This window comes from Colletes gigas, unplaced genomic scaffold, assembly GCF_013123115.1.
Source record: "Colletes gigas isolate AHSC1104 unplaced genomic scaffold, ASM1312311v1 Colletes_gigas_Sc00015, whole genome shotgun sequence".
Classification (NCBI taxonomy): Eukaryota; Metazoa; Arthropoda; class Insecta; order Hymenoptera; family Colletidae; genus Colletes; species Colletes gigas.
Genome location: NW_025106644.1, coordinates 867361 through 881707, shown reverse-complemented (window position 1 = coordinate 881707; position 14347 = coordinate 867361). Strand labels below are relative to the sequence as shown.

Below are 14347 nucleotides of genomic sequence, written 5' to 3'. Positions count from 1 at the left end.
CCAAAATAAGACGAAAATCAAAAATACCAATTTGTTGATGGAGGCTTCATTAAAAAGTTATTAACAATTAAATTCAAAAATTTCAAATCGTTCTGGAAAAATTATTTTCGGCTGCGAGGGTCAATTGCGATCATTCTTGGCGAATAGACATACCCCCGAAATCCTGCACATTTTCGAGAAAAAAATTCAGAAAAAATTTGATTATTCGTTTGTACACCTAATAGCATTTTAGTAGCTCGTGAACGAGGAAGCTATTTTTAAATACCTCTGCATGAACCAAATAAAGAGAGTTCGGCATTCCTTGAGTCTCGGGAAATGTAAATTGCACACCGGCTCTCATTTCGTTCAGTACCATGATCGCATTCTTTGGCTGTAATGTTTTCCTCAATCGTTGGTTCAAACGAAGTCGCTTCAGTCTCTTATTTACCCTAACTAAACCCATACATTTTCTTTTAAACGTACAGAGCCACGAGAATCATTTACTAATTTTATCCTTAAACAATATCAGTATATAAATGTTCACAATGGTGATTAAAACTGACATAGCCTCAACAGTAAATTACTGGATCACATGATAATTGCTTTAATCTTCAAATTTGCGCAGTGAATTGTCATCATTTTAGTCATCGAGCAATTTCGATACGTCAGATAAGAAACATTGCATATTACTTAACACATTACCGACCGATAGCCTATTAATCGACTTTTTTTACCGACCAACACTTACCGACCGATAGCGTATTAATCAACTTTTTTACCGACCAACGCTTACAGACCGATAGCCGATTAATCAACCGCTACCGGTCGGTAAAGTGTTAAATATGTACATTTTTTTATGCTTTTTTTAAAAATACGTCGTTACTTTCTGCCTAATGTTTTTGACAAAAGTAATGCGATTCGAGAGTAATTTTTTCGTTTAAATAATCAGGGTACAAATAATGGTAATACTTACATCCGGGTGTTTTACGTCTCCATCTTGGTTGCTGATCTTGCACTTCCATCTCGGTAACGTCGGACGTTTCGTTATCATTTTTTGCCTCAGCGGTGTTATTACTTACTGGAGGCGTAGGGATATTGTTAGTTGCCAGAGGGAGCGTCGGAGCAGGGACCGGCGGTTGAGAAGGTGGAGCAGAAGTAGTTTGTGGAGCTACTGGCGCGGGTTGTTGCGAAATGTGGAAAGAGACCTGTTTCAAAATTGGCTTCAACCGTTGGGGTTGACCTTGAGTTTGAGATTGAGATTGAAGCTGAGTTTGAGGTTGTGATTGAGACTGAGGGATAGACTGAGGTTGTGACTGGGACGGAGGTTGAATCTGAGGTGAACTTGTAATAGATTGTGGAGGTTGTTTCATTTGCTGTTGCGGCGGCTGTTGCTGTTGTTGCTGCTGCTGCTGCTGCTGCTGTTGTTGCTGTTGTTGTTGTTGTTGCTGAGGTTTTCCTTGTTGCAAATTTCTTGATTGTATCTGTTGTATTTGCGGGGTTTGCGGCTTGAACGGCTGCGAATTTTGTACACCTCCTGGCTTATAATTGCTCTGCTGATTAGGCGAAGGTTGCGAACTTTGGAAAGCTCCTTGCTGATTGTACTGTAAAAAATAGGGTGGGTCGCCGCTACACAAGGAACCTCTACGGTAGTGCTATCCCACCAAGGTCTAGCATCGTATATGTACTCGGAAGCAGTCTAATGCTACCCCCATAACTCATACCTACCAAAATTACTTTTCTGGCCAATATTTTTTTGCTTACAACTGAACCGAGTTCGTACATAATTAAAAGCAATAAATAATGCATATAAAAAATAATAAAAATATTCAATTTACAAATAAAAATGTAATCTCTATTTGTCCTATAACGTTTGTGATGATTTGTAAAAAAAAAAAAAAAGTACAAAGTTATAGCTAAAATTGTACAAATAGTAAGGGTTAAGACAAAAAAAAGTTACGGCAAACTACTTCGTACTCAGTTATAGAATTCCAAAGATAAACAAGTTTCATACGTTTTGTAAAAACTGAAACAAAAGACACCGAGCCTTATAGGGCATTCCGGACATAAAAGATCGTGTACGTAACGCTCTCGCAAAGAGAGAACAAATAATCTGATACGGGTAATGTGGCGTCGCTTCTCATGCTCGCCACCAGAGGGATCGCGCTCTCGCAAGCGCTCGGACCCCTCGGTTACTATACATACAACCCTCGATCGACTTTCAACAATCTGATAACCAAGTGGAAAACCACTTTTAACAGTGGATTTAAAACTTCGTTGTTACGATGATCGTTGATGGAGAGACCGTGAAAACGATTGGAAAAAGAATTCACCAAATTCCAAGAGAACTCGCATTCATTCGTTCGCGATTTTACCAATTTTCAAAAGGAAATTATTACTGAAATTTTAAATCAATCGATTTGAATAATTTCTTCATTATGACAGTCGAATTAGACCCCGTTTAATTCGCCCGAATTCGTTATTACGTCAGGTTCAGCTAACATTCGAATATTACAATACAGTTAGATTAAACACGGAGTGCTTGACAAGGTGTGCGGAGTGTTGTAATATTTACATACTTCTGTTTAGTCTAGTTCTTTTGTAAATTAGTCGCGCTTATCAGCTGGAAGAAAGATGCGCCCACCACCGAAACAAGGCATCTGCTCATGATTGATATGCGCGCGCATCGACGCCTCGTGGTGACCAAGCTCACCGGCCATCTTCCCTATCGCGAGCGTACTCGCGTGTTATTGTTAGAAAATAAGCGACCGTAGTGACTCTAGTTCTCGTTTGTTTTTCACTCTCATTTTTTATACCCGCTTAATGTGATTTCATCAAATTGTTTCGAAGGTACTCGCTCTCATAAATTCTTTACAATTAATATAATTATAAATGGTCACGTCTCGTTCTCTACCTCGGTCGGTAATAGCGATCAATAACATCTATAGAATATATGAATTCTAATATAGTTAGTTCTGAATAAAACGGATTTAGTTTGTATTATATTTGTTAACAAAACAAGTTTACGAGGCAACGCAATACAGTATTGTCTCTATAGAAGCGACGCTCTCGGGGCTCAACGCTCGGCTATATCGTGGACGAGAAACGATTCTTGATACATACATCGAACTCCAATACTATCTCTAAAGAGACTAACTCCAATGCTATATCCGAGAACGCTAATTCCAGTTCTATATCCGACACGCGTTGTCATAATTCCATATCTTGGTCACCGAGTGGTGAAAGTTTAATAGGCACCGTCGCCTCGAATTCCCCGAATGAACGGGATGATAATCATAATAATAATTGTGCATCTACTATGTCGACCAACGACCACGCCAATTTTCCGCACAAGAATCTGTGCAAAGTCAATGCCGGTAAGGAAGCCGTCAGCAATGTACAGTATTGTCTCTCTATAGCCGCGCGTTTTCGGATTCTCTATAGACGCGAAGCTATCCCCACTACTTCGTTTGTAATCACCGCGCCGCGACATCGGGTATCGGATATCAAACAGAAAGCCGAAGAAAAGTCGACGAGCCCCATCCCCCTTGAACGCTCGAGCGTCAAATCAAAGAAAGCCGAATAGACTACTCGTCTCTCAAGTTGCGTGCGCCCGGTCCCGACACGCGCGGCTATAGAGAGACAATACTGTATATTACTTAGGAATTCGCGAAAGAATTAACGCTCGCATCCGTTGTAAATTCAAAGTCAGATGTAAAATGAAATCCGTGTACCACGATAGGCTAGGGCCATACGAGGTGGTGGATGTGCTCTCTAAAGATAATGTTAGAATTCGTATTAGTAATAAGTTCAAGGTTGTACATTGTAATAAGCTTAAGGCATATAGATCTCTGGACCAGCCACATGCGGCCGTGTACACAATAACGTTAAAACATACCACTCTCTTCCCCGGAACCAAAGACTACCTAGAGGGAAGAAAGGCATCGCGAACGCAGCTCTCAACTAGTCAGCATGTGCCTAGACTACGGGCGGGTCAACCGCCGCAGCAGAAGTCACTGCCTGCAGCTAATCACAGCCTTCCTAAAGACCAAGCTCTGCGTCAAGGCTGCGTACTACACCACCCTGGACGAGAACACATTCAAGGAGTGGGTCATCTGCTGCACCTGTGCCGAGACAGCACCCAACACAGGAGAGAGGTTCTTCATCCACAAACCAGGAGACGGAATCAGAGGAGGAAACTGCAGCCTTTGCCGAAAGTCTATAGCAGTAGCCCAGCAAGCCATCCAGTGCAGGGAGTGCACCATGAGAGTGTTGGAACAATCAAATCTGTAACGTACCTAAAGGAAGAAATCGTCCCTACTCCCAGGGGAGTGGACGAGTTAATTAGCCACAGAGCTATGGAAGGTTCCCACCTGGGAACGATTCGATACCGGTGTATCCGGATGAGCTACACCCGGCTAGCAGGGAGGACAATCTGCTCCCGGTGCGCTCTGAACATCGGCCTGACCAGGCTGACACACATACACGTTTGCTCAGAAAGGTCAGGGCCCGATCACCTCTGCGGGAGTTGCCACCGAAGCATAGGAGAAAAATTCTTCGTCCACAACTCAGGAGACGAAATCAGAGGAGGAAACTGCAGCCAAAATTCTGAAAAGATTCGCAAGAAGGTATCCCTTCAATCCTGGGCAACCTGATGTAACCACGTCAGACAGCGATAACAACTGCACGTCGGGTAGCGACGTAGAATCTACTGGAGATTGGGAAGAAGAGCCCACCTCACATGAAAGCAGTGCTTCAGACAATGACAGTGATAGTGCTGACGAACCTAACCTAATGTGAGTTCAAAAACCTTTCCTTATAAAGACATTTTCCTTCAAAAACTTTTCTTATGAAGAAATTTTCCTGCGTAAAATTTTCCTTCTTCTTCTATCTGTTTAACGGGTCGTACATGCCCAAGATGCGAGGAACTGAATTCATTGAAGATCTCGGATCTTGGAGGGGTCATCTCGGAGGGATTGAAGGGCTCCGACAGAAAGGGTGGACTGTGTGGACGGTGATCCTAATTCTTCTTGCGGCAGAAGACTTCCCAATCAGATTGCGGTTGATGGGACAAGGTGACAATCAAGTCTTGAGAGAAGTGTTTCCAGAGGAGTTGGACGAACAACAACAATTACAAGTTCACTTCTCGTTCCTCAGCCGATTGAATTTGATCTTGTCGGAGATCGGGCCTCCGTTGAAAATGGAAGAGACATGGACTTCAAGATCTCTATATGCCTACGGGAAGTATCTGATTTATAACGGAGCCCCGCTTCCGTTGTATGGGAAGAGAATCTGTCGCATGTTCCGACCTTCGAATGAAGACTTCCCTACTTTGGAGTCTACCATATCCTCTCTTACAGCAAATCTCTCCGCAGCAATGTCGTACAGTCACAGTAGTGGGGTATTATATTCACTATATTTGCTGGAGTTAGTTGGAACCCTTCAACTCTTTTTTCGGGGAAATTACTTTCAAGAAACCGTTCCAAATTCTGTATTATGCTATCCCAGTGATCACAATGACTGATGATGAGCTGGCATTGGACAAGAAACGGCTACAATTCACCGACCCCTCTCTGTCTAGAAGATCCTTGTACACTAGCTTCGACTTTTCCAAGTGGAACTCCAACATGAGGGAAGAGGAGACGAAAGGATTATTCACAAGCTTTGACCAGCTTTTCGGATTCAAATGCTGTTTCGCTCGTACGCATGATATGTTCAACGATTGCTTCTTCTATCTCCTTAACGGGTCGTACATGCCCAAGATGCGAGGAACTGAATTCATTGAAGATATTATTCGATTTAATTGTAAGAAGTGTCGAAGACACGGCATTCCTGGTTGAACATGAAACGTGTGTTGAAATGGACGGGACGCCTATCGACCAAGAAAATCAGGATGCTGATTTGAACTGGTTCTGGGTAGATGAAGAGGAGGAAAATAGGACACCGAATATTCCAAACTGTTGAGAGAAAAAAGGGTCCGAAACATTCTAATTCCGCGCGCGAACTCTTCCAAGGAGTGGGGCAACGCGATTCCGAGCGCGTGACGTCTTCTTAACGGCTGAGTCCGCTGAACGCTTTGTGACGCCGTTCATTGTTACGCTGGCATCCGTGCACCCTGGCTGTTGTTGCGCTACTAATTGAAGAATGAAGCCTTGAAGGTATGTTGGCTTTATTATAGAATGTTTTATATATTGATATGTTTTATTCGATGGAATTGAATTAATATGTAATTACAATTGCAAATACTACATTGCAATTACGAATTGCGATGTATTTTAATTGAATGCAATTGAATACGATGTAATTATAATTCACGAAGTAATTCAATTGTAGTAATTCAATTCGAAGTAATTCTGCACAACTCTGTCGAATAGTCAGGATAAAACGATGACCCTCCCTGTACTTGGCGTCGAGACGCTACCGCGTTATAATAAGATTATTTTCACGCGATAACCTCACGCGGCCACGTGTGCCTTTGCACACATTTGCACATATTTGTAAAGTAAAATAAATATTCTATTGAATAAAACCTAATATATTACATTGTATTTCAATTGCATAGTAATTCAATTACGTATTTTAAACTTTCCAATTAATTAAATTCCTAATTATTGTAATGGGGCATCTAATTGAATTATGTTTAAATATCGATTAAAATGCGATAGTTAATTTAAATCCGAAACAATTCGTTACCCGGTTTGTTTTCGGTTACGCGACCGACCAGGAAGAGTCCAGGTCGACACGTCCGCTATTCGAAACATTAGAGGACAGAAAAACACGGTTCTCGAGGTTTTCTGTAAAGTCACGCGAACGATAAAGCAACGTTCGAGTTCGAACAAGCCAAGTTCAACGCCCAGGCAGAAGGGTAAGAAGGTACGACAATTATCAATTAAACAAAGACGGACGAGAGACGCCACGGCAGCGCCACGCGACGAAGGATTCCCCCTCTCACGCGCACACTTTTGGCAGCTCGTGTTCGTCCGTCACTTGCTATCGAGCCACTGAACTGAGCATATCGATAAGCAAGCACGCTATCGAGAAGTTTCCACAAATCTCCGAATCGGTCTAGTTCTTCGAAGCTTCTCAAAAAATTAGCCTGCTTTGTCGCGAGTTCCTAGATCAACGATCTAGCTCAGTGCGACACAATATAATATAAAATTAAAGCGTCGAGTTATTCGAGCTTCCAAGGGCTAGACGGCTCCACAGTCCAGGGCTTACTGAAAATCCCCTGGGTGGACCCACCGTCTCCCCACGGATCGAGTCCTAAACTCGATCCTTCCTGGTTTTTCGAACGGTTACGAACCCACAGACCAAGGGTAGAAGTAAAATACCCTTGAGTGGATTCGCCGTCTTCTAGCCGAAGCGCGGGACATCTAGGATCTCCCAGCTTACGTACGGGCCCGACATATATCGGTCCATTTTGAAAAATTTGGCCAACTTCCAGTCATACGTCGATGGGCAAGACTATTTAGAGAAAGACATCAAAGCGGCATGCGCACATGCGTACAAGACCACTATTAGTAGAAAACTCGTTTATCGAATAAAAGTGTGTCTACGCCATCAGCGTAGCACAGTAATTAACGATTATATAAAATTTTTCCCAGAAAAAAAAATTATTCATCCGGCGTTGGCAGCGGACGTGGAAGGTCCGGTTGGGCCAGGGGAACCGGAAGAGGAACCGGAAGGGGAATCGGAAGGGGAACGGGGTGTTTTTTTCCCCCCTGCTTCAACAGCACCATCCATGCCGCGGCCACGGAAGAAGCGTAGGACATGTTGGGAAATTTCTCTCGACGAGTCCATTCCAATATTATCTGAAATTACAATGGTCGATATACCGATAGAAATAGTAGAAGGTAATGTGGAATACTTTTCGGTTCCCCTTGCGGTAGAATCAGAATGGAAACCGTATGTGGAACTGGGTGTTTACACCCCTTCCCCAACACCAGAATCCACGCCGTGCTTACGGAAGAAGCGGAGAAAGGAGTTGGGAAATTCCTCTGAACGAATCCATTGCTCGTTTATCGCAAATTAGAACTAGCAAAAGACCGCGAAAACACGTCAATTATTTTGAAACTAAAATAAAAAAAAAGGCCGTGCATAAAAAAGCAGTGCAGCAACAGCCCAGGGTGGCACTGAATGCCCGTAACAATAAAAAAAGGGGGTGTGGCAAATTCTGCCTAGGTATGTATAATATATCTATTAGTTACTTTTAAACGATACAATTATAACAGATATCCGTCGAGTATCACTCAATATCAAAAATATATGTACTGGACAAATTTTAATACAGGTGAAAACTGTTTGTGGAAATATTAAGTTTTGTTTCAAACAACGGGCGACATTGCAATAAAACAAATAAAACTAACGGAGCAAATAGAGTGAGAATACGCAACAACTTAGGGTCTGTAACAGATTTGTTGGTCATCCATGCTTCTAGGCAAGCGGGGTGGAATCCCTGCGCATTAAACAATGGGAACTGTAGTCACCTATGTATTGCTTTGCCCGTAAAAAATGAAGTTCTATTTAATTGCTTTAAATGTGAATGTCATACTCACATTACAGCTTAGGAAAGGATAAAAAGTCTTGCATCGGTCAGTACATTTGAATTCGTTATAATTTTAAGTATTATTTGGAAAATTGTATACTTTGCGCAATTGTATTAAAAATAATTGTAATATTCATGTAATGAAATATTCTGTTAATAATTACTTGAGACAAATTTCATACATGTATATCCACGCGTGTTACGATCATTTAATTAGAGACACTTGAGTCTTAAATACTAAATTATTACTTTACTTTATACAGAAATTTATATAGCAATTTAATTTAAACATAACAATATATTATTTCTTTTGCAGCGCCAAAGAACGTTATGCTGTACAGCTTACCCAACACAATTTTTCGGTTCCTTCCTGATACTAGCGATTATCCAGACATTGTTCTTCGAATTCGAGGCCTACAGCACGTACGCTCTATAGAATTTGATCCCATAAACCAGCGGTCGGGGAACCGGGGTAAATTACCCCAAATGGGGTAAAAATGAAATTTTTGGGGGTAAAAATGAAACTTTTGTGAGTAAAAAGTATATATTTTTAATTTGCTATTTTATAAACCTGTTAGTATTTTTTTCAACTTAAACAATTTAGCGACATATGCAGGCCACGCCATCTCACTCCCCACCACTAAGTGTTCTCGAGTTATATCTTTGCGCAGTAAAGCACAGCCCCGGCTACCTGCTCATTCAGCGCCACCCTGTATCTTTGACTACTGCATGATGCGGCAAGTAGCATCCAGAATTTTTAGCTGTTACATTTCAGTAAGGAAGTTTAATCTGTCTTGAAGGATCTAAATACCAATCACCATGGCTGAAGCAATCACAATAAAGGAGAAGATGGGTGTCCTAGAACACAGATGGGCAGACGCATCTACCATCATTCAAAAGGCCACAGCGCCGGTAATAGAGGGATGGAATGATCAAGTACTTGCAAAGCTAAAGACCCGAGCGCATTTTCCGCCTCATGTATACAACCGTGGACATCTAAAGAAAATTCTAGCCCGGTTCTTCGAATTTTATCTGAACGGAACAATCAGGGATGGCGATACTGTAGGGGCAACAGTTTATGACATGGTAGCTCAGGCCACCACCCAAGAAGCCAGAATATGGGAAGACCCAGAAGTTGTAGTGGAAGGTTTTTATTCCACCAATAGATCACAATCAGAAGACATAATAATGGGTCAGGCAGGAAATACACCAACCATCGAGATTCTATCAGAGGGATTGACATTAACAGAAGTAGAACGCTAGTCTCTTTTGACTACTTACACGGCCGATCACACCACTGCCTTTAAACAGCTCATCATGAGGACAATAGCTCAAATGGATCTCCTTGCTGGGGCTTCGCTAGAGGAAATCTCCATCACCAGACTAGGGTCCTTCCTGGCTTTGACACTGTGCCGAGCAGCAACTAAAAATCCCGAACAACTTGGCAATTCCTTCCTGAAGAATCAATATAAAGTTAATTTAGTCACAGTAGCTCAATGGCCTGCTGGTAACCCCTTTTCCCCTCCATGTGTTGAATGCCTCAAGATGTGCGAATCGGGACTTATAAAGGGTCTTCTGACAACTACTAGGCTATTTATTATCTTGGCTTCCGAGTTTCGACGTTCAAACCTTCCAGAGGCTACCAATCAAAGCGCCTCAGGGTTCCTCTCCGCATCGGTTCTTACGCACACTGCGAGGAATGGCTTAGGAATGATCCAAATGCTCGAATTAGTATGTTCATACACCGGGATGACTTGGAAAGGACTCTGGAAGATGACATTTTGGCCACCCACTGAAAACGCTTGGACAACTATCGGCGAGTTTTATCTTGCCCAACGGTCAATATATAACGCGCAGTACGGCTACCATTGGTCTCGTATTATCAATGACGGATACCTCCGGGGTTTATCCCCTAAGGAGTCTCCGTTTTTGGCGACTATCCTTGCGGCCATCCTCGAGAAATACCAAGGCGAAGGTGTATGGGCGGCTGAATGGGCCAAGACAGGAGCCATTGACACAGAAGACGCGAAATATATTGGCTACGCCATTTTCGCAAAAGCCCAGCCCAATCTGCGAACCTTGGCGGACACAATGAAGGGAGATGCAATATTAGAGAGTGCCCTAAAGTTGAAAGGTGAGGGTACAGAGGATCGCAGCATGGAAGAAAGGATGACAGGAGCCTCATGGTAGGCTTAGTTTGTCTGGTGCGATCACTTTGAGTCTCCGTTTTTGGCGACTATCCTTGCGGCCATCCTCGAGAAATACCAAGGCGAAGGTGTATGGGCGGCTGAATGGGCCAAGACAGGAGCCATTGGCACAGAAGACGCGAAATATATTGGCTACGCCATTTTCGCAAAAGCACAGCCCAATCTGCGAACCTTGGCGGACACAATGAAGGGAGATGCAATATTAGAGTGCCCTAAAGTTGAAAGGTGAGGGTACAGAGGATCGCAGCATGGAAGAAAGGATGACAGGAGCCTCATGGTAGGCTTAGTTTGTCTGGTGCGATCACTTTGAGTCTCCGTTTTTGGCGACTATCCTTGCGGCCATCCTCGAGAAATACCAAGGCGAAGGTGTATGGGCGGCTGAATGGGCCAAGACAGGAGCGATTGACACAGAAGACGCGAAATATATTGGCTACGCCATTTTCGCAAAAGCCCAGCCCAATCTGCGAACCTTGGCGGACACAATGAAGGGAGATGCAATATTAGAGTGCCCTAAAGTTGGAAGGTGAGGGTACAGAGGATCGCAGCATGGAAGAAAGGATGACAGGAGCCTCATGGTAGGCTTAGTTTGCCTGGTGCGATCACTTTGAGTCTCCGTTTTTGGCGACTATCCTTGCGGCCATCCTCGAGAAATACCAAGGCGAAGGTGTATGGGCGGCTGAATGGGCCAAGACAGGAGCGACTGACACAGAAGACGCGAAATATATTGGCTACGCCATTTTCGCAAAAGCCCAGCCCAATCTGCGAACCTTGGCGGACACAATGAAGGGAGATGCAATATTAGAGTGCCCTAAAGTTGAAAGGTGAGGGTACAGAGGATCGCAGCATGGAAGAAAGGATGACAGGAGCCTCATGGTAGGCTTAGTTTGTCTGGTGCGATCACTTTGAGTCTCCGTTTTTGGCGACTATCCTTGCGGCCATCCTCGAGAAATACCAAGGCGAAGGTGTATGGGCGGCTGAATGGGCCAAGACAGGAGCGATTGACACAGAAGACGCGAAATATATTGGCTACGCCATTTTCGCAAAAGCACAGCCCAATCTGCGAACCTTGGCGGACACAATGAAGGGAGATGCAATATTAGAGAGTGCCCTAAAGTTGAAAGGTGAGGGGTACAGAGGATCGCAGCATGGAAGAAAGGATGACAGGAGCCTCATGGTAGGCTTAGTTTGTCTGGTGCGATCACTTTGAGTCTCCGTTTTTGGCGACTATCCTTGCGGCCATCCTCGAGAAATACCAAGGCGAAGGTGTATGGGCGGCTGAATGGGCCAAGACAGGAGCGATTGACACAGAAGACGCGAAATATATTGGCTACGCCATTTTCGCAAAAGCCCAGCCCAATCTGCGAACCTTGGCGGACACAATGAAGGGAGATGCAATATTAGAGTGCCCTAAAGTTGGAAGGTGAGGGTACAGAGGATCGCAGCATGGAAGAAAGGATGACAGGAGCCTCATGGTAGGCTTAGTTTGCCTGGTGCGATCACTTTGAGTCTCCGTTTTTGGCGACTATCCTTGCGGCCATCCTCGAGAAATACCAAGGCGAAGGTGTATGGGCGGCTGAATGGGCCAAGACAGGAGCGACTGACACAGAAGACGCGAAATATATTGGCTACGCCATTTTCGCAAAAGCCCAGCCCAATCTGCGAACCTTGGCGGACACAATGAAGGGAGATGCAATATTAGAGTGCCCTAAAGTTGAAAGGTGAGGGTACAGAGGATCGCAGCATGGAAGAAAGGATGACAGGAGCCTCATGGTAGGCTTAGTTTGTCTGGTGCGATCACTTTGAGTCTCCGTTTTTGGCGACTATCCTTGCGGCCATCCTCGAGAAATACCAAGGCGAAGGTGTATGGGCGGCTGAATGGGCCAAGACAGGAGCGATTGACACAGAAGACGCGAAATATATTGGCTACGCCATTTTCGCAAAAGCACAGCCCAATCTGCGAACCTTGGCGGACACAATGAAGGGAGATGCAATATTAGAGAGTGCCCTAAAGTTGAAAGGTGAGGGTACAGAGGATCGCAGCATGGAAGAAAGGATGACAGGAGCCTCATGGTAGGCTTAGTTTGTCTGGTGCGATCACTTTGAGTCTCCGTTTTTGGCGACTATCCTTGCGGCCATCCTCGAGAAATACCAAGGCGAAGGTGTATGGGCGGCTGAATGGGCCAAGACAGGAGCCATTGGCACAGAAGACGCGAAATATATTGGCTACGCCATTTTCGCAAAAGCACAGCCCAATCTGCGAACCTTGGCGGACACAATGAAGGGAGATGCAATATTAGAGTGCCCTAAAGTTGAAAGGTGAGGGTACAGAGGATCGCAGCATGGAAGAAAGGATGACAGGAGCCTCATGGTAGGCTTAGTTTGCCTGGTGCGATCACTTTGAGTCTCCGTTTTTGGCGACTATCCTTGCGGCCATCCTCGAGAAATACCAAGGCGAAGGTGTATGGGCGGCTGAATGGGCCAAGACAGAAGCGATTGACACAGAAGACGCGAAATATATTGGCTACGCCATTTTCGCAAAAGCCCAGCCCAATCTGCGAACCTTGGCGGACACAATGAAGGGAGATGCAATATTAGAGTGCCCTAAAGTTGAAAGGTGAGGGTACAGAGGATCGCAGCATGGAAGAAAGGATGACAGGAGCCTCATGGTAGGCTTAGTTTGTCTGGTGCGATCACTTTGACGAATGCAATTATACGTGGCATACTACGACATCAGTTATCTATCTCATATCATGAGAAATATATATGCATCTGAGCGATGCATCATATAATAGCATCGTGAAGCATATGCATTCAGCTGCAAAAACAATATTTGAATTCTGCTGTATGAAAGCTGTGGAAGAGGAAAAGACGGAAAATGAAAAACGCGAGAGGCAGCTTCTAAAGGGTACAGCCGGATAAGATGGTCAAAAGTGCCCTTGAGCCAAACTGATCAGTGAACATATCAGTTAATAGACCATTCAAAGAAAACCATTTATGCTGTTACATCCACATACCCCTACCAGCTTTCGATTTACAACATATTATCATTCACACCAAGGACCAGTAACTTATCGTCCGCAATCGATAACTTACCGATCCTCCTTACCAACCTTAGCATTAAGCCGTTATAATCATCTTAACATTAAGCACCTTTTATATTTTAAATGAGAACCACTGTTGTATGAGAGCCACTGCTTGAACATTCTCGCAGAGGACATTCTAGAAGCCTCTCGAGGATGAAACTCTAGAAATTTCGAGATAAAGGGAGATAAACTTTGCTACTCCTCAAGAATGCTGACTCAGCAAAACTGCTGACTCAGCATCAGCAAAAGATAAAGTCGTACTCAGAATGCTGACCAGAGATAAGGCAGCAGTACCAGGAATGCTTATGGGAATTAGTGTCACATCCTCGTCCCTCGGTTCTTCTATATTAATATTTTTACGAAACAGTATTAAGAACATAAGTATTACCATAAGTATCACTTTAGAACTCTTTATTACCATCATACCATAAGTATTGCCATAAGTATCACTTTAGAACTCTTTATTACCATCATACCACGCACCGAGCTGGGAGGAAGAATCAATTGCGGAAGTTAATCCGCCAGTTCCGTGAACC

At 43.8% G+C, this 14347-nt stretch overlaps 1 protein-coding gene across 2 annotated transcripts in view; it reads right to left on the bottom strand.

Annotated features, from left to right (window-relative positions):
- Positions 1–14347, bottom strand: part of LOC122399858 (transcription factor SPT20 homolog) — a 39528-nt gene that overhangs the window by 8107 nt on the left and 17074 nt on the right. The window contains exons 1-3 of one of the 2 annotated variants that reach the window (XM_043400887.1): positions 1705–2413; positions 953–1580; positions 266–432 (exon numbers count right to left, since the gene is read on the bottom strand). In XM_043400887.1, the coding sequence (XP_043256822.1) occupies positions 266–432; positions 953–1580; positions 1705–1785 (876 nt within the window). In that variant the 5' untranslated portion in view covers positions 1786–2413. Of the gene's footprint in view, positions 1–265; positions 433–952; positions 1581–1704; positions 2414–14347 lie in introns of those variants that run through there. The other variant, XM_043400886.1, reaches the window with a different exon arrangement.